This window comes from Botryllus schlosseri, chromosome 3 (assembly GCF_051294905.1).
Source record: "Botryllus schlosseri isolate E-star chromosome 3, Bs_hap1, whole genome shotgun sequence".
NCBI lineage: Eukaryota > Metazoa > Chordata > Ascidiacea > Stolidobranchia > Styelidae > Botryllus > Botryllus schlosseri.
The window spans coordinates 34,946,104-34,965,283 of record NC_137238.1 but is presented as its reverse complement, the minus strand read 5'-3'; the positions used below and the strand labels follow the sequence as shown (position 1 = coordinate 34,965,283).

General features: G+C 42.0%; 2 protein-coding genes across 4 annotated transcripts in view; one reads left to right on the top strand and one right to left on the bottom strand.

The window, feature by feature from the left end:
* The window catches only part of LOC145435131 (RUN and FYVE domain-containing protein 2-like), an 89,112-nt gene that overhangs the window by 36,593 nt on the left and 33,339 nt on the right, over positions 1–19,180 (bottom strand). The gene's annotated exons all lie outside the window — the stretch shown is intronic.
* LOC145435150 (uncharacterized) lies at positions 7,169–18,809 on the top strand. Of its 2 annotated transcripts, XM_080312447.1 has the most exons (4): positions 7,169–7,384; positions 13,642–13,788; positions 15,825–15,854; positions 15,953–18,809. In XM_080312447.1, exons 1-4 carry the CDS (start codon positions 7,363–7,365, stop codon positions 16,813–16,815), a joined length of 1,062 nt encoding a protein of 353 aa, XP_080168573.1. In that variant the 5' UTR covers positions 7,169–7,362; the 3' UTR covers positions 16,816–18,809. The 2 variants fall into 2 exon arrangements, with proteins under 2 accessions (XP_080168573.1, XP_080168574.1); XM_080312448.1 differs by lacking the exon at positions 15,825–15,854.

Genomic DNA, 19,180 nt, shown 5'->3' with positions numbered 1-19,180 from the left:
GGAATACGAGAAATTCCAATTTGCTCCCTCAAATTGCAGAAAGACTGTCGACGTAGCGGCTTTGTAAATATGTCGGCAAGCTGCTTCTCAGTCGGGACGTACTCGATGTCAATCCTGTTCGCATCGAGCTCGTCTCGGATATATCCAAATTTCACGGCTATATGTTTCGTTGCTTGGTGGTTAACCGGGTTTCGGCACATCGCGATCGCGCTTTGGTTGTCTTCAAAGATGGTGATCGGCACTTTGACGCTTTTTCCCATCTCCTCAAATAACTGACGAAGCCATGCGGTCTCACGAGCGGCGAGATTCAGTGCGATAAATTCTGCTTCAGCTGTGGACTGCGCCGTTACTGATTGTTTCTTTGATCTCCAACAAATTGGAGCACTTCCCATCAAGATAATGTACCCCGAGGTCGATTTCCTGTCATCACGGTCACCACCGAAATCAGCGTCTGCAAAAACTGTAACAGTGTTGACACCACTCTTATAAGTTATACCGTAATCAATAGTTCCTCGAATGTAACGCAATAAATGTTTAATCATTTGCCAATGATATACGGTTGGATCACTGTTGTATTGTGCTAGTTTAGCAACTGCGAACGCAATGTCGGGTCGAGTATACATCGCCAGATAAAGTAGGCTCCCAACAGCAGCTTGATATGTCGACGAATCAAACCTTTTGTCTGTCGGTTTCGCTTTCTCCAGCACTGCTCCCGAATCCATTGGAGTAGACACAGGCTTACTCTCGGACATTCCGAATCGTTCCAGCACACTTTTTGCATAACAATCTTGTCCGATCCAAATACAATCATCTGTCTGCTTGACACGCATACCAAGAAAATGGTGTAACATACCCATATCTTTGACATTAAATATCTTTTGCAAAGTAGACTTCGTCTTCTCTATTACCTTCTTCGTTTTCCCCGCTAAGAGTATATCGTCAACGTAAACTGCTAATTGTACGACTCCGTCGTAAACGCCACTGTAAATACAAGGATCAGATTTCGTTTGTTTAAAGCCCACCTTAATCAATTCCTCGTGTAGAGCTTGATTCCAGCATCGCGGTAATTGCTTCAAACCATATATGGACTTTCTCAAGAGACACACCTTATCCGCTTGTCCTTTCTGTACAAAGCCTTCGGGCTGTTTCATATAGATGATCTCGTCCAATCTACCATGTAGAAAAGCGGTTTTGACGTCCATCTGATGAATTTCCATATTTTCTTCGACTGCCAATGCAACATACGCTCGAAATGAACTTGCATGAACGACAGGCGAAAAGGTTTGTTCGTAGTCTTTTCCGTATCTCTGGGTATTTCCAAGTGCTACAAGTCTTGCTTTGGCACGCGTGACGTTTCCATTTTCGTCGTATTTATACTTGAGAACCCATTTATTCCCCAATATCTTCGCATCGGGTGGAGGATTAACTAGATCCCATACTTTTAAATCTTCCATCGATTTGATTTCTTCATTTGCAGCTTCTTTCCACATATCAGAGTGCTCTGACTGGAAGGCTTCTTTCAAGTTTTTCGGTTCATTCAACTGATGAACTGTTGCGGGTATCGCATAAGTCAACACTTCCGTGTCTTCAATTTGCTCGAAATTCTCATTGTAAGCAAGTCTTGGTGGAGGATTCCCTGCATTCCTTCGCGATGAAAGACGCACTCCTTCCACTTGTTCATTCGTCGGCGTTTCTACCAATCGGTTAACCGCTGATTGCTGTTCGTCGCTGTTCAATGAAGGATAGATGAATGACGATGTAGGACACTCAGGCTGAACTTCAGTCGATTCTCCTTCCTGGCCAATTCGGGATTCATCAAATTTCACGTGTCGCCAAATCAGAACTTCTTTCCTGTCTTCGGACCACAGACGGTAACCTTTGGATAATAAATCATAACCGATTAAATTGCACACTTCAGCTTTCGGATCAAGCTTTTTCTTCCTTTCACTTTTCTCTATGAAGGCATAGGCTTTACACCCAAATATTCTCAAGTGTCTTACATTCGGCTTAGTCCCATGATAAGCTTCAAATGGAGTTTTGTTGTTGAGAGCAACGGTTGGACTTCTGTTCTTCAGATAAGCGGCTGTCAATATTGCTTCCGCCCATAAGAAACCAGGTAATTTTGCACCGTGAAGCATCGCAGAAGCTCTCTCACAGAGAACTCGGTTCAAGCGTTCTGCAACTCCATTTTGCGAAGGACATGACCGTACAGACTTCTCATGTCGGATGCCTTTTTCTTTCAACCACGATTCGCATTCGTTGCTCACGTATTCTCCGCCATTGTCCGTGCGTATACATCCAACTGACTGACGGCGAAATTTTTCTTGGTTTGAAACGAAGAATTTCAGTTCAGCGAACACATCGGACTTCCGTTTCAGAGGTATCACCCACGACATGCGACTGTAATCGTCAGTAAACGTTAGAAAGTATCTTGAACCACCTTGTGACTCTGGTGAAATGGGTCCACAAACATCCGAATGAATCAATTCCAACGTCCTCGTTGCACGGCGTTCAGATCGTTTCGGGAATGCTAACTTCGTGGATTTCCCCAAAGCACACGGTTCACAAAACTTCATGTTCTTCGACTCGTTCAACTTCAAGTCGTTAACCATATTCTTCGCAACCATTTTACGAAGATTTTCCTCGCCAATGTGTCCAAAACGTTGATGCCATACATCAGCTGATGCGGTACCACCAAAGCACTTTTCGTTTTGTTCATCACCATTAACAGGATGTCCGGATGAAACTCCTTCTGCACAGCGCATGATTTGAGAGTCTTTTCGATCTAGCTCTGCATCATCGGTGTCAGATTCTTCAGTGTCTGTACGAGTTGCACCAGTACGAAAACAATTGATATCACGATTCAATTCGTCATGATCATCATCAGAAAGATCCTGAATTCCGCTGTTCTCATTGGTTTTCAACGGTATCTTCATTTCTTCTTTGTTACAAGGTCGATAATCTAACATGTAGAGACCATTTTTCAGCGATCCAGTTGCAACAATATGACCCTTGTATCGATCCAAAATTCGAAGCTTCTTCGAGTTGAAAGTAACTTCATACTGATGCCTGGCAACAGCAGCTCGAATCGAGAATAACGTTGTCGATAGGTCCGGCACATAAAGAGCATTCTGCAAATCTGCAATGCCATATTCTTCGCCATCTCGGAAGATAATTATTCGAAGAGTTCCGATTCCTTCAGAGTAAATCAGGTTTCCATCGCCTAATTCAATTTCTTCGTGGCAATGCTTCCTGTCGATAAACAATTCTCTCCTGCAACTCATGTGACTAGTTGCACCACTATCACATATCACATATTGTCGATTTCGAGACAAAAATGCTGACGTGTGAAGCAAGTAATGTCTTTTGACTCTAGAGATTGATTCAACACGTGGCATGTAATTCTTCGATCCAAGATTCTTGGAAGGTACGACGTCAGATGAATATAACATCGCATGCTTCGATGATTTCTTAGTACGAGATGCTCGTGCGCGACTATTGCCGTTTTCGTCGTCGACATAGTTAGCACTTTGACGTTGTCTACTTTCTCGGTGTTTCCTGAATTCACTTCCTTTTCCACGTTCACAAGACACGCGTTTTTCTTCACGTTCTTCATTATTTTCAGGACGATTCCAACAGTCTGACATCTTATGACCATACTTTCCGCAATGATCACAATTTCCATTAAATTTCGGTTTTCCGCTCTTTCGTCTCGCATTGTTTCTTGCGTGGTACGCCTGTACAGACTCTTTCGGTCGAATCGATAGATCAGTTTGTACGCGCAGTAACAAATCATTTAACGAAAATCTCGGCTTGTTCTGTATCTCATTCAGAATATAGCTTCGAGTTACATCAAGACTAGGAGGCAAGTGCTTGATCACTTCGAAAACTTGGTCGGTCTCGGCAACGGCACGACCCAAGCTCGCCATCCTTTGAAATAGCATTTGACATTCCTCAATTTTCTCAAGGACGTTCTTTTCCGTGAATGTCGGTAACGTATCTATCTCCATCTTCAATGTGAGATAAAGCGTAGCATTCTGTGGTTCAAACTTCGCTTTCAAGTCATTCCAAATTTCCTTGGGATCATCATGGTGATCTTCAGGTATCGTTGGTAACACCGATCCACTCAAGTTACAGAGTAGAATTCCAGCGGCTTTCATTTTTCTAGAGGCAGCTCCTTCTGCGGTGTCATTGCCCATAACACTATTCCACAACTCATTCGCCATGAGGAGGCCTTTCACTTGGACTTTCCACGACGTCCAATTACTGTTTTTAACGCATTTCAGTTTATCTGGGCTTGAAATTGCTGACATTGTGGCTGTAGACACGAGATTAACAAGGGCGCATAACCTTTGATGAACGATCTATCTTGACCTGATCCGTCGAGGCTTGAGATATATCTTCAATCGAATTAAATTTATTTTACAGAAGCAGATAATCTGTTCTTACAGCAGCTAGTAGCATCCAGCATAGACAACACAGGCAAATTAACAGCAAGCACTAGCTAACACACAAACGCATTTATACACTACGTCTTAACCCAACAATCAAATAATCATTGACCCAATCACCAAATGAGAGGAACAGAAATACGAAATGAGAGTTCACAGGTCATAAGCAATTAAAGCTTCGCAACACATTTTACACCAGGCGGATATTGCATATTATGGTTCCTGAGATGCCAACTTATAGCACGGCCCACTTTCGCTCTAGACACCGCTATGCGGATCGGAGTTCAAGAAGGAGCCTGGATAAACTTCCTACACACAGTGGCGTAGCAGCCACCTGGCGGTTCTGGCTCTGCGCCAGGGGCGGCAGGCTCGAAGGGGGCGGCAAAATGAGGCTGCACCAGCCGGCTAAAAGCAGCGTAATTGGTAGTCCTATAGCTGGCGTCCCGCGAGTTAAATTTAATCAAACTGGTCTCAATCGAAAGCTATAGTGTTGCGCTGATTCCAAAAACACGAATAAATAAGTTAACATGGCAATGGAACCACTCCGAAATAGCCGTCATGGCCGGTTGTTCCTAACAATCGGAACACAATGACCAATTGTCCATGATAATCGAAATTACATCGAGCGATTATTCGGAACTACGTCGATTTTCAGACTAGCATTTAAATTGTATTTCCGGAATCATGGCACCAATAGCTTTCGATTAAGATCAGTATTGTTAAATTTGAGCGCTCGGAGGGCCTTGCCAACTATAGGATGACCATTAACCAAGACCAATTATGCTGCTTTTAGCTGGCTCAGCAGGAGGCTTGTCTGCGTATTCAAGTGTGAGAACTAAGTTGCGCATCTATTCGTAGGTTAGTGATCTATACTCTGGGTTACGATTTGGTACAGCAGACCGAGATAGCTGTGAAGGTAAACCATAGTGCTAGGAAGTGCTTAAGTTGGTAATAATTTTCAGATTGACAGATTGTGCCTAAATTTATACAAGTGTTAATTAAGACTCGAAAATAAAACGTGTCAAGAGGGCGGAGCTTTCTTTAGAAAGAAGAAGAAAGCAAGACAAGCAGAAATACAGAAGCAGATTTAAACTTGAAGCTGAAACTAGGTTTACCGGCATACACCACTTAAATGATATATGTTTGGATTTTTAATCCACAGGCGGTGCTGCAAAGCGAAGTCCCAATTTATTCACCAGCGCTTTTAAAAGCACTCATGACGACGAGGTGGACTTTTTGGAGTTAGCTGCGGAAATTGACAGATTTAAGACGCTGGTGCGGAGCAGTGAAACCACGTTGATCGTATAGTGCAACAGCGTTTGATGTTTTACAGTGGTTAGTTAATGCAAAGCTACATGATTCGACACCGTATTTATGCTCGTGTCTTTAACTTTATCTGACCATTGGTGTTTCAATTGCGAGCTTCTCAAAGCTCAAACTGATTAGGTCGTATTTACGTTCTGCCATGAATGATGATCGCCTATCAGCTCTATCCAATCTGTCTGTAGAAAGAGACTACGTTCAAAAACTCGAATTTGAGGATATTATCGCTGACTTTGTTTCGGCGAAAGCCCGAAATGTTATGTTTTAAGGCGGCTATTGATTTTCTATTTGCACAATATTATTATTATTATGAATTCAAGGGACTTCAATGACGCTTGTTAGGCCTTGTGCATCACGACATGGAAATTATACAGTTCAGTGTCATTGTCTTTTTAAGTATCGTTGATATTTGCGTCTTTCTTCAAGCGCTTCGCGATCGTTCACTTTCATTTCACTATTCACTCTTCATTTCACTCTCACATGCATTCAACTTCTGGTCTCGCATGCCGACTTTGTGCAGCGTGGTTATTACTGTGTTTCTGGGTCTTTTCAAGACACTGTTAGTACAGCGGGATCAGCGATGAAGAGCCCAGATGAACCTCCGACACATAGAAACTAGCCTGAACAAGGGTTCGGACTAATCACCATTGGTGCCGCAGCGCAGTTGATTTACACACTGCGCCACTCGCCTTCCCTATGTACACAATACATTCGTTCGCTATTTCTTGTCTTTATTATTTTTGGCCTTACATTAACGTTGAGACGGTGACGCTGAAACGCGGCGTATTATTTGTAATTATTTTTATTGACAAGATTGCTTGAACAGGAATCTATGTCGAAATTTGCTACGGTCTACTTAGGGGGGGGCGGCATTTTAATCGAGAGCCAGGGGCGGCAGCACATGCTGCTACGCCAGTGCCTACACATAGGAAACTATTCTGGATTCGAACCGGCGACCCATTTGTGTTACAACGGTTCGCAGTACCACTACGCTACTCGCTACTCAGGATACTCGAAGAGCATGCTATGGGTTGCCGTGAGCTATTTGTCCCGATGATATAGGGTGCTGCGGGGTCGAAAAGTTTGAGAATCACTAGTTTCTGCATTCACACATAGGCTACAATTGACCAGGGCGCATGGCATGAGGTATGCGATCAAATGAACCTGACATAGAAGATATATGTCCATATAATAATAGATAAATGGTCTAACCAGCTATACAGCCAAACTACAGTTGCTGTCGAGATACTATGAATGCCACAGCTTAATATTCCAAACACATCAGTAAAGTAGCGAATTTCTGAATGTCATCAAAAGTTATGCTGCGTTGTTAGTAAATGCGCTTCGCCCGGAAATTCGATTCAGGCGTAGCAGCACTCGAAACCTAATAGGCTGCAATAAGGGATGTCAATGTCTCACTCACTTTCTCGTTGCCTGTTAGGTGAATGATGCTTGTGTAGATCAGGTGACGGTCAGGTATTCAGAATGAAAGCATGCATCTTTTCGTGTTAATGTATGGTGGTGCGTCAAGTATTGAACCATAATAACGGCGGTATACTGCGAATGGAAGAACACGCCTGGTCTTACGATGTCGATGAAAGGAAATTCTGGTGAGACAACACATAAATGTGATCTATTGTCTTATATCGAGATATTGTGGTGCATCTAATTGATGAACATATTTAAAAGAGTGTACAATTGATACCAACTACATTTCATAAACTATAGCATGCGTTTGGGATTACCGCATTACGACATTTCTTTCTTATATCGAAATATTAAGGTGTTTCTAATTGATTTAAGTATTTTAAAGAGCTACAATTTATGCACACCGCATTTAATGAACAAGCTTGCGTTTGAGATTAATACGCATCGCCCCATTTCTGACATATCGACTTCGTCAGTACCTCCTATATCATGCCGACGCATGCCTTGCTATCAGGGCTTTGGAGCAGCCGTAAATTTGCATTGCTCCAGCTCCGGCTCCGGAGCTTTCTTCTCTCATACATTAGCTCCGGCTCCGGCTCCGGCTCTGAAAGCTATCGAAGGTGTCTGTCTATATCAGGGGTGGGCATTCCGCAGCCTGCGGGTCATATGTGGCCCGCGAGAAGGTTTTGAGTAGCCCGCGAGCTAATTTACCATTATATTATCGAAATTCTGTTATATTACCGAAATTGAATTGCTCAGATTGTGAACTTGCAAGGCCAACCAAAAATATAATTAGTATGGCCGCGACACTTGCGATGTTGATGACTAAAATGTCAGTTCCGATGCATTGGCAGATCCAGGGTGCAGCAGTCACATTTTAGTAAATCGTCGTACATTACAATAAACTAAAAAAGTAGTAAAATTTTTCTTCACGCTTCGCGTGTTTAATTGTCTCGCGATTTCTTTCTCTGTAGCCTGCCCCCACCTGAAAATGAAAAAACGCTTGACTTAGCCGATTGAGTCAAACTATATTAGTAATTACGAGAGAAAGTATATTCGCGTTTGCGCTCGCAGAAAGATCGTCGACGATGAAATGTAGGCACAAAATGATTGTCGTATGTCAGCGGAAATCTTCGATATCGATATGTCCAGATGCCGAATAGTCCTGTCCTTGCAAACTGAGCCCAGCGGGTGGTATACAGTCGACCCGCAATATACACAAGTAATAATAATATTCCCTTTGAAAATTTTACGCGCCTGGCGCGGCTATAGTGGGCAACGCACTCGTTCGTCAATTTCATGTGGCCCTTTAGCCGGAAGGTTGGCCACCTCTGGTCTATATAGATTACTAATTTACCCGTGGGTTAGTTATCTATAGTAATCTAGCGTCTGTCAGCCGTCAGTAACATCGGATGCAGCAACGAAGACATAGGTGCCGCCGTGCCAGCTTGTGACTACATAATGAGTACTTGTCGATTGTCGATAACATCATAGTTGCACTAGAACGCACTATACTCCGTGCCATTGCTGTGTACAGCATTCAAATTCTGATGCGGCGTTTTAACACTGGCACTGTACTCGTTAACAGCCATACAGTTCAATTTAATCTTTAAATGTGCGATTATTATTCAACTGTAACTGTAGTAAGAGCAATACGGGCGGATGTAACGACGTGATCAATAGAAATTCGATTTGTACCAAATGGCCAATAGTTTGACGTTCAATATTGGTGCACTCGTTACCAGTCCATCCAGCGTCGATCAAGTTTATCGGATCGGAATATAATATTTTCCCGTTGAAACGAATCGAATAATCGAATTAAACACTGTGCCATGCACATTGAGCCATGACCATAACGAATTAAACTATGCAGTATGCACATTGCATATTTACAAGTATACGAAACAGATGATTACAAATTGGAAATCGCTTATCAAATCAGTAATTTGTTTCCAACATAAAATACCATGGGGTTTTGGGCTACTCTTCTGCCATCCCCTATTTACGATCGAAAATCCTTACTGGAGTGAATGACGATAATACGCAGTAATGAATTCCAATTATCATGCATAATTGCATACTCAATAACACTGTCCAATTTCGCGGCCGATTGAATAACTATCACGAAAGAACCAATATTTGCTCATCCGATTCATAGCAACGATGAGATGGAATTTCTCGGGGCGTGCTCGTCATATCGACATGTGCAACTAAATCACGTTTTCATCCTCTCATTTCGCGTAATAGATAGTGATCATTATTTTCGAACCGTACAATCGGCCAACAAGGTTATGCTAGGCTTACCATATTTTGGAAATCTAAAAAGAGGACACTTTTTCATAAATTTCCAACTTTCAAAACCGGAGTAGAATTCTCAAAAACCGGTTAATTTTTCCCACTTTGTGACTGGTTAACTAAAAAAAAAAAAAAAATAAAAGGTCATCTCTTCCGCTCAGAACTCAAAATTCCGTTTTGCTCCCCACATTGCTAGGTGGATGACTAAAAAAAAAAAAAAAAAAAAAAAGGTCATCTTTTCCGCTCAGATTTCAAAATAACGTTTTTTACTCCACATCGCCAGATGGATGCCTAAAAAAAAAAAAAAGGACATCTTTTCGCTCAGAGATAAATTCACCGTTTTTCACCCGTCGGAGCTTCACGTCTGTGCTAATATATGGCATATCACTCGCAATTTGCTCTAAATCTGCTCTAAATCCTAAAAAAGAGGACAAAATCTCAAAAAAGAGGACAAAAGGGCGTCCTCCGAGGACACTTTCAAAAAAGTCAAAAAAGAGGACAAATCCTCTTAAAAGAGGACGTATGGTAAGCCTAGGTTATGCTGATGATGAAATTGCGGGTATACCGAATACCCCCAATATTCACAGGCATATTTCACATACCGAGGTTCAGCACTAATGTAAGAAAATTGAACATTGAACATACGACTGCTCTGCTGTTAAATCCCCAGGAACATGGTTAGTCGGAAAAGGTAGTGCCAAAGAGGAAAAGATTCTTAAATTCGCGAAGGCCTGCTGTTGAATTATGTGATATGGTTGTTGCATATATAATAGCATCTTATGAAATACGTCGGAGCCGGAGCTACCCCTCAAATAACTGGCTCCAGCTCCGGCTCTGGCTCCGGCTCAATTTTATGTAGAGCTCCGGCTCCGGCTCCAGCTCCGGTAAAGATGCACGGCTCCGGGGCTCCGGCTCCGGGCTCCGGCGCCGGCTCCAAAGCCCTGCTTGCTATATCGATTCATGCGCAATGCCCATCTTTATGCCGTATGTATTTATGTGATCACTATGACGATTTGTTTTTTACCTAAAAGAATCAAAATTTTGACATTTTTTGACCTTAAAATATTTAATTTTGACCGAATTTCGACCTAACGTAAGCAAATTAGGTGTTTTCCCACATAATGTTAGAATTGTACTACTTATCTTCATTTCTGGTTGGAACTGTCTGTCCTTACGAAGTAGTAGGCCTGGAAATATTTTTCTGACTCAAAAACTGACAAATTTTTCCATGAAAACAATTTATTTTTACGAAATCTGGCCCTATGAAGAATTCCAGTAGTTACATCACGTATTATGTAATAAATAATTATAATTTGTTGTAGTACAACGAAAGATACTTTCCTACATTCTCGGGTAGAAAGCGTCTGTACTTACTAAGTAGCTTGCCAATAATAGACAAAGAACGTTCAACAGCCGCAGTTTTAGGCTGACACACTGTGTTGCTTCATTGTGACAATGGTGTCTACATCACAATTTTTCATCATGCGCTTCATGATATAAGAACCATGCAATGCTCACGCAGTCTTGCTTCAGTTAGGATATTGCGGTACGTTGAGCATAACACCATGTCAACCTATTTGTTTCATTTGAATGTTTATGCTTCATAATGAGCAGACGATGGGCCGTCTACAACGGTAGGCATATAAAGTAGGCTACAAGCTGTAAAATGTCAAATGATTAGATCACCAACAGTGCAAAATCTATGATGCAATTGAACTGCAAGTTGCAAAAAAAATTTTGACTTCTGTAAAAAAACTTTGACATTTTTAGACCTAACGCTACAATTTTGACAAAATTTTGACTTTTTTTAAATGTAAAAAAATGGCCCTAGTTATCACACTCAAAGGGAGGCATGCCACCGTTGGACAATTTAATATGTCTAGATATCTGGGGATAGTTCTGCTGAAATGGTTTCCCTGCGTCTCAGACTGTATAGGGTGTTGGTGTCGGCATTAAGTCACTATCTTCGAGTCATAAGTCATCTCGAGTGACATTGCACATTTTCATTCGAGTCAAGTCAAGTCACTCGCGTTTTGGAGATGAATCGAGTCGAGCCAAGATGAATTTTCAAGGGGGGGGGCGTAGTTTAAAGCCATTGCATTTTGCTAGCTGTTTTAGACACAGATTGAGTCCAGACTTGTGCAAACTACTGGGTTTTCAAAGGACGCAACTAGAACTAAAACTAGAACTACTCAATTTCCAGAACTCACAACTAGAACTATAGAACTAGAACTAGAACTACCCAATTTCCAAAATCCGCAACTGGAACTCCAACTAGAACTAATCACTTTTCAAAATCCACAACTATATAAAGAGAACTACTCACTTTTCAAAACCCTAGAACTAGAACTGAACCGGAATTGCGTTGACTTTTTTGTTTAGTGTTTATTTGTTCACCGTGGATTCGTATCATATGCGTAATTCATAGCGTATGCGTAATCTATGTTTTCCTTGTCAGCCAATGCCAAGACAGGATTTGACTTGAGCAAGATCCTTCTTGCTACGCACCTTGGTTGATCTACCGAAATGGTTCGCAAACTGTGGCACGCGAAGAGTGCTGTGAGTAATGCCATGGCCCATATTGACGCGCTACTGCATAAAAAAACGGTTCCATATCATTAAATGGTGTTTCCCTGCTTTCCATGGAGGTTGCTGTATAGCACTAAGAGGAATAACCTATAGACACCGGTCTACCGGAGAAACACTGGTCTACGGGATATTACTACTCTAGGGTTGCCATATTTTTGTGAAGCAAATTCCGGACACTCTTTAGCGCCCACTAGCGGATTTTAAAATGAGTTGTAACACATTGACCGTCAATATGACGTCACACTAGCAAAGCATTGCCCATCGACTATATACAGTTATACACTATACAGGAATGAAGTCGAACATAGGTCATGAATTGAGCCATCTGTAATGTGAGCTCTGGTGATTGCTACTTGCTAGGGTTTGCAATAGATTCCTCCACGCACCGGATGAAATCATCTGGCGGGTCGTGTCTGGCCTGTCAGGAATGTGTTTGACAGCCCTGCTATACAGTGAGGTCGGTGCGGCTATCTGCTCACGTGTTTTAATCAGCTCCGAAACAACATTACCCCCCCCCCCCCCCCCTTCCGCCCAAAAAGCACTGATCTTGGGCCACCATAGGGTAGTCAATCTAACTTGTTGGGCACTTACTATATGCATTTGGTTGTTGAATTTTATGTATGAATTCTGTCAATAATATTGATTCTTCGATATATTAGGCTATTATAAAATGCACCAGCAGGTTGCACATCCGGTGATTTCCAACCTTTTATGCTCGCGACCTCGTTTCCCACTTGAAAATGTTCCGTGGCAAAGCTCAAAACTTGTGAAGCTGATTATTAAAAAAATTCAGCTTGCCCAAACTTACTCACGGCCTAGGAAGATGATTACGTCCAACATCATCGCGATCTCCAGATAAAGGCGGACGAGCCCTAAATCTGGAACCACTGTCTGTGATTAATTGAAGCATCCAATCGGCTTTAACCAACTCTAGGAATATACCGTTAGCTTATAATTGCGATTACAATCAGACTTATTTCAGTAAATGATGGTTATTTATATGTATTTCAATTGCATTTTTTTGGCGAGGGTGGTGCCTGAAGCCCATACTTATATCATTATACGGTGCATTAACTCGCGCGCGGCGCGAAGAACAATTTTGAATAGCATAAATCTGCTTGAAAATAACATTGTTTATGATGATTTACGAAAAACTTTGGAGCCTGCTTCAAGCCTTCAAAATTCCGGACATTTAGGCATATTTTAGAAATTCCTCCCGGACGCAGATTTTTCGGTGAAATTCCGGACATGTCCGGGAAATTCCGGACGTATGGCAACCCTACACTAGAGGTCATAACCACGTGAAAGTCAAGATACAGCCGAATTAATATTGAGAGTCTGTAATTTCGCTTCAAACTGGGATTGATAAGCCACTTAATTAGTAGCTAATAACCAGAATCACACATCATCGACAGGTCACGGTGCCTGATGAGCGATCGGTACACTAATAAAATTATGTATAGCCTTAATATTTCGTTATTGACCGTAATAATGTTACAATTCGATCATTTCATCTGATGGCTAACATTTATTCGAATTCTATTACACGCTACAGCTGCCACATTAGCTGAAGGCGAGCGAGTGGAGCAAAGCTTCAATAAATGCGATATCAATGTAGCAGGAGGGGATGTTGTCCATGGAGACAAGATTATTACGAATATCTACAACATACGCAGTACAGTTACTGCATCTATGCATCAAGGTAAGGCGTGATTACAGTGTGATGTTTCTGTTCGTGCGTTACGTGTTACCAGAACCTAACCTGGGCATTGGAACTACAAACCAGAAACGCATAAAACGCATAAAACTCAACGCATAAAAATCAATCAACCTAGATTTCTCATACCTTTCGAGGAAAGCACGGAAGAATATGCTCGCTTCGAGGCTTTTATTAACTAATTCTCGCTACTACAATCACTAATAAGGCATCAAGATAATCATAGTTATATATTCTCGATAGTGTAACGTAACCTATAAAAATCGGCTATATTGATTCCGGATCGTTCTGCGGTTTTTCCGGGCGTCATATCAAAAATCCGTTCGTACTACCGATACGAAACTCGAAATGACCGAATCGCCATATTTCGACTCTTGTGTTGTATCAGCCTGGGTTCAACTCTCTGACAATATCTTCACCAGTGGTCCCAACCTTTTCGACTCATCACCCCCTTATTTATCTCGACACAAATTTTTGCCGCCCATATTTAAGGATCTGAAAAACGAGGACACATAATCGGAAGATTGATTCCCCTAACTCTGATCGATGGTACATTCACTTAAAATAGCCATTTTTTCGAGGTGGCAGGTCAGTGGTTCCCAAATATTTTGCTTGTGGCACACCAGTGTTGGGATCAAGTCACGAGTCACGAGTCATTTCGAGTTATTTCACATTTTGACTCGAGTCAAGTCAAGTCAATCGATTTTCGCAAGTGACTCGAGTCAAGTCAAGTCACTCGATTTTTGGAGGTGACTCGAGTCAAGTCGAGTCAAGTCAAGTCAAGTCACGAGTCAACTCGCAATTCAAGTCAAGCTGCCCTTTCGAAGTATGAGGTATGATTACGTCATTGCATTTTGCTAGCTGTCTGGTTTACAGATTGGCGAGCAGTCATTGATTTTGAACCGATGCCCGAATATAGAGTTAAATATACACGCAATAAGGCGCTGTCTCGTTCACATATACGTAGAACTGCTAAACTACGTAAGTAATGGCATAGCCCCAGTTTATAGTTACCAGCCAAAATAGAGAATGGAGAAACGAATTAATAAAAAGCAATGCATTACCCATTTGCAAATTGATATGATATAATTCGAGCCTGCGCCAATGGTTGAGGACTATATAAACTATATTCGAAATCAATTTCAATACTACAAGAGGTTTGGTTAAGGTGAGAACAGAGAACAGAAAAACGTTTTGTTATATTACTTCACTATACTAGTTTACGACAACGTAAGATGTAAGCTTCGATCACTTCGTTTGCGGTCAATTTATTTGTGAGAGAACAATGGAGGTTGAGTAAAACGCACGAACATTGAGCGATTGGTCGCTCTCACGGGTTGCACCAGCGTCTCGCGACCAATCCGAACATATACAAGATACAGTGATATTTATCGTCACAGATTACTTGATGACTTGAAATTGACTCGTGAATTTTGCTCCGAGTCACGAGTCAATCCCCATTTTTGATACGCCGAGTCAAGTGAAGTCAAGTCATTTTAGCAAAGTGACTCGAGTCAAGTCAAGTCATAAGAAAAAGGTGACTCGAGTCGGACTCGAATCAAGTCATGACTCGAGTCATCCCAACACTGTGGCACACTAGAATAATAATAAAACGCTCGCAGCACACTTACAAAAAATGTGCTTTTTGAGAAAAAAAATGACGTGGTAATGCGATGACTATGCTCATTTGTACGAACATATATGCGAATGAAACTAAGTTACATTGGATTGTTGACGACATACTCGTATTTCGTCATCAATTTCAGTCTCTCTCGAGCACGGCTTCTAACATCATTAAAGACAAAGAAGCTTTCACATAGTCATGAAGATACAGATAGCAATGCGACTTGGATCGCTTTTGTGCCTATCGTGACATAGGTCAGGATTTCAAATAAGATTTAAACAGTAATTATGTGTGTGTGTGGGGGGGGGCACACCGGCATACACGAACTAATTCATATTAGTTCATTTCCGTTCTCGACTTCATGTCTCATGTATTGGCATATTTATTACATTTTCAGATTCGCAGAAGGATATATCGAGACTAGAAAGTAAGTCGTAAGTTGAAATCTCGCTGCGAATACGCAATTCAAGCGACTCCTTGGTGGGTATTGAAAATTTGGTAACCTATCTATTCCTACTTTTATAGCCGAATTGAGAAAGACACCATTATCCGTATCAAAATGGACACTGCTTCTCGAGCTTAAGAATTTAAAAGGCAGTGCCGATCTGTATACCTCTCTGCTACTTGCTGAGTGCGGGGTGTTTTTGAATCATGGACAAGAGGATGGATTAGAGGAACTGCAAACATTGCGGAAACTGTGCCGCGGCTCTCCCCTCCAAGATGTGGAATGTCTGGCGAAGTCTTTGGGTGAGAGAGAACAACCATTAGCAGCTGTCATCATGTACAGCATATCAGGAGAGTTACGGAGCAACGGGACGCCTAATGACGTAATAAGACGCATCACAGAGCACGTGATTGCGATCCGTCGAGTCACAAAGCATCTCGAAGAAGATTCAAAACTTTGGGTAATCGTACTGCAATATGCATTGCGACACATGCTAGCTCTGCTCAGCACGTTTAAAAGCGTTGTCGGTGCCGATTATATAGTTAAAACTGTGAACGAAGCCATGTGTCTTGCGAATATCGCTTCTTTACAGGGAGAAAGCGATGACACTTTTAGCGCCCATGAAACTTGTCAGAAAGGGCTCGCTCTTCTTACAGAGCGGTTGGGAGAGAACGCGCATAAATACAAATGCTACAGCTGGCTCCTCAATAATCTGGGTACAGCATTTCTCCATTCTGGCGAATACGCGAAGGGTATTGAATATTGCGAAAATAGTATCCGAGCCACTGAAAAGGCGGAGGACTACGAGGACGAGGAGAGTAGGAGAGGCGATCGCGAAAGAGCAAGTCGTAATCTCGAGAAAGCCCGGGAAAAACTTAATCAGAATCCTGAAAAATCGGAAAATAGAAAAATGGTTGCAGTAGAGAGTTGCTTAATCCTATAGGCCGGGGGTTTTCAAACTTTTTTGACTGCGCACACTGTTGCGGTCGCTGAAATTCCTACAAGATCCCGGATACCAGCGCCACAAAGTCCTATAGTTTCCCTGCACGATCTTGAAGTACGGTAGCAATAGTCCCAATTGATCGAATTTCCTTATATCCAAATTATAATACGACGCAGCAGTAGCACGAATAAGATATTAACCCAACAAGATCGGTAGATACTGTATACTAGTGGGGAGCGTCCGGTGGGCCGATTTTTATTGATAAACAGTACATTACAGCTATATCCAGCAAGTTCTCTAGACCCGTGGTTCCCAACCTTTTTCTACTTTTCCCCCCTTTTCAAGCTCTACGCCGATCATCGCCCCTCAAGTTTTGTGAACAGAAAAATCGGTATACAAACTGTAATCACCGGCGGGTTGACTAAAAAAATAAAGGTCAACTTTTCGGCTCGTTGTCGAATTTTACACTTTTGCAACTAAATCTCCGTGGGTTGACTCAAAAAAGAAGGTCATTTCTCCGACTTGACTCCAATATAGCCGTTTTACCGCGTTATCGCCCCCCTATCGCCCCCTTCGCTATTTTGCCCCCTTCGTCATTTTCGCCCCCCCCCCCTAGACCACCAAATCGCCCACGTTGGGAACCACTGCTCTAGACTGGTTGACGAGAGAGCGCAGTGGTATAATCCGCGGCTGCAACACCAATGGGTGAGGGTTCGAGTCCGACCGAGGTGGACTTCCGAGTTCTGACACCTAAGTGTTGGAGGTTTACCTAGGCTCCTCCTCGCCACCTTATCCGCGTCAGCGGTGTCTTACAAAAGCCTGGAGCCGGGCCGTGCTATAAGTCGGCAGTTACGGAAAAACAAGAAGAATATCGGCCTGGTGTAAATGACCATAGTAGTCGACAAGCACCATGAATACCCCAAAACAAACAAAACACTGCTCTAGACCATTCCAAGAAAAGTCAAGCATACGCCATCTATCGAATAAAAATATAGCTCCTAAATTATTGAAACCCCCCTAAATTAACATGAAATGCCCACAGTGACACATCCTTCCGAATTATATGTCTGTGTCTGTATATATATTTTCTCTATGGGTGGTTGGGCTACCATATTCTGAGATCCGAAAGAAAGGACACTTTTTACATGATACGAAAGATGAAGTCGCATTTTATTGCTAATGGGTTGACTAAAAAGGTTATCTTTCCGACTTGAATCTCGAAAGATCCGTCCGCACATCGGCCTTATCCGTTAGCTTTATGTAGAACAGGCAAATGACACAAATTCGGGCCTTCGTAGCCCTCTTGTATGCGCGAAGAATTATCGAGACGACAGATTTCATGTTGACGGGAGGCCGTTTATTTACGCTTTCATTTGGGTGCCCTGGAGTCGACTTTTATCAAAATGCGCCAATCAAATCTGTGTCTACAGGAGTTCTTGAATCATCACATTTGGTACATTATAAGCTTTTGATCGCTCTCTTCGCCACGATAATTCGATATTCCATGCCGGCGGTGTCATATTTTGTGATAGAATTATTGATATAACGTTCTTGTCAATTCTCTACTAGTCGCTGACGATTACCCCTGACGAGTGTCAGCCGCAAATATTCGGGTTTGTTTCATTATTAATATACTAATAAATTGTATGTTTATTTCGCCTACTGACATACCCAAACTACATTACCATCGTTTGTCAATTTCATGTTATGTCATATTCAGTGTTCATAACTCTTACATCTTCTAAGCCAGAGGTCTCAAACTCAAATGTGCACGCGGGCCAATTTCCTAGTTTTTGATGACCCCGCGGGCCGCAGCATCAATAATAGGGATATTCAATGTATTATTTCCAAGTAGGCCTTATTTGACAGGACCTTGCAGATAGTCATTCCACAAACATCGTGGAAATGTAATTTACTATTGTACTATTCACGCTTGACACGGAAAAAAAATCACATTCAAACATTTGAATAAAATTGTTTTATGCCGGGCATAATTTTTCTCATGAGTTAGAGACAGACATCATGCGAGAGGATGCATCATGACATCGTAAAACTGTCGGTGTCGGGTTATAATATTGCAGCTAGTGGACCTCTGAAGTGCCACAATTTAATGTAGACTATTTTAAAATCTACTAAAGATTGATCTGATACCAGAGCATTTGAGCAGTGTAGCCTAATCCTGGTTTTGATATAGTCGTGCGTATAGGCTGTTGTTACGGTCATAGCCAAAGTCAAAATAAAGCAGCGTTAAATTTTGCCTTCGATTATTATTGGAACATATCAAAAACAACTTAAATATAATCATTATCGAGCCATAGTAATAGCATTGCTTCTTGACCTTTTTAGCGCTTGTACCCCTCGTGCT

Coding starts and splice junctions, on each gene's coding strand:
- LOC145435150 (XM_080312447.1), top strand. CDS start 7,363: ATGTCGATGAAAGGAAATTCTG. Junction 7,385..13,641: donor GTCGATGAAAGGAAATTCTG/GTGAGACAACAC, acceptor TACACGCTACAG/CTGCCACATTAGCTGAAGGC. Junction 15,855..15,952: donor GGATATATCGAGACTAGAAA/GTAAGTCGTAAG, acceptor CTACTTTTATAG/CCGAATTGAGAAAGACACCA.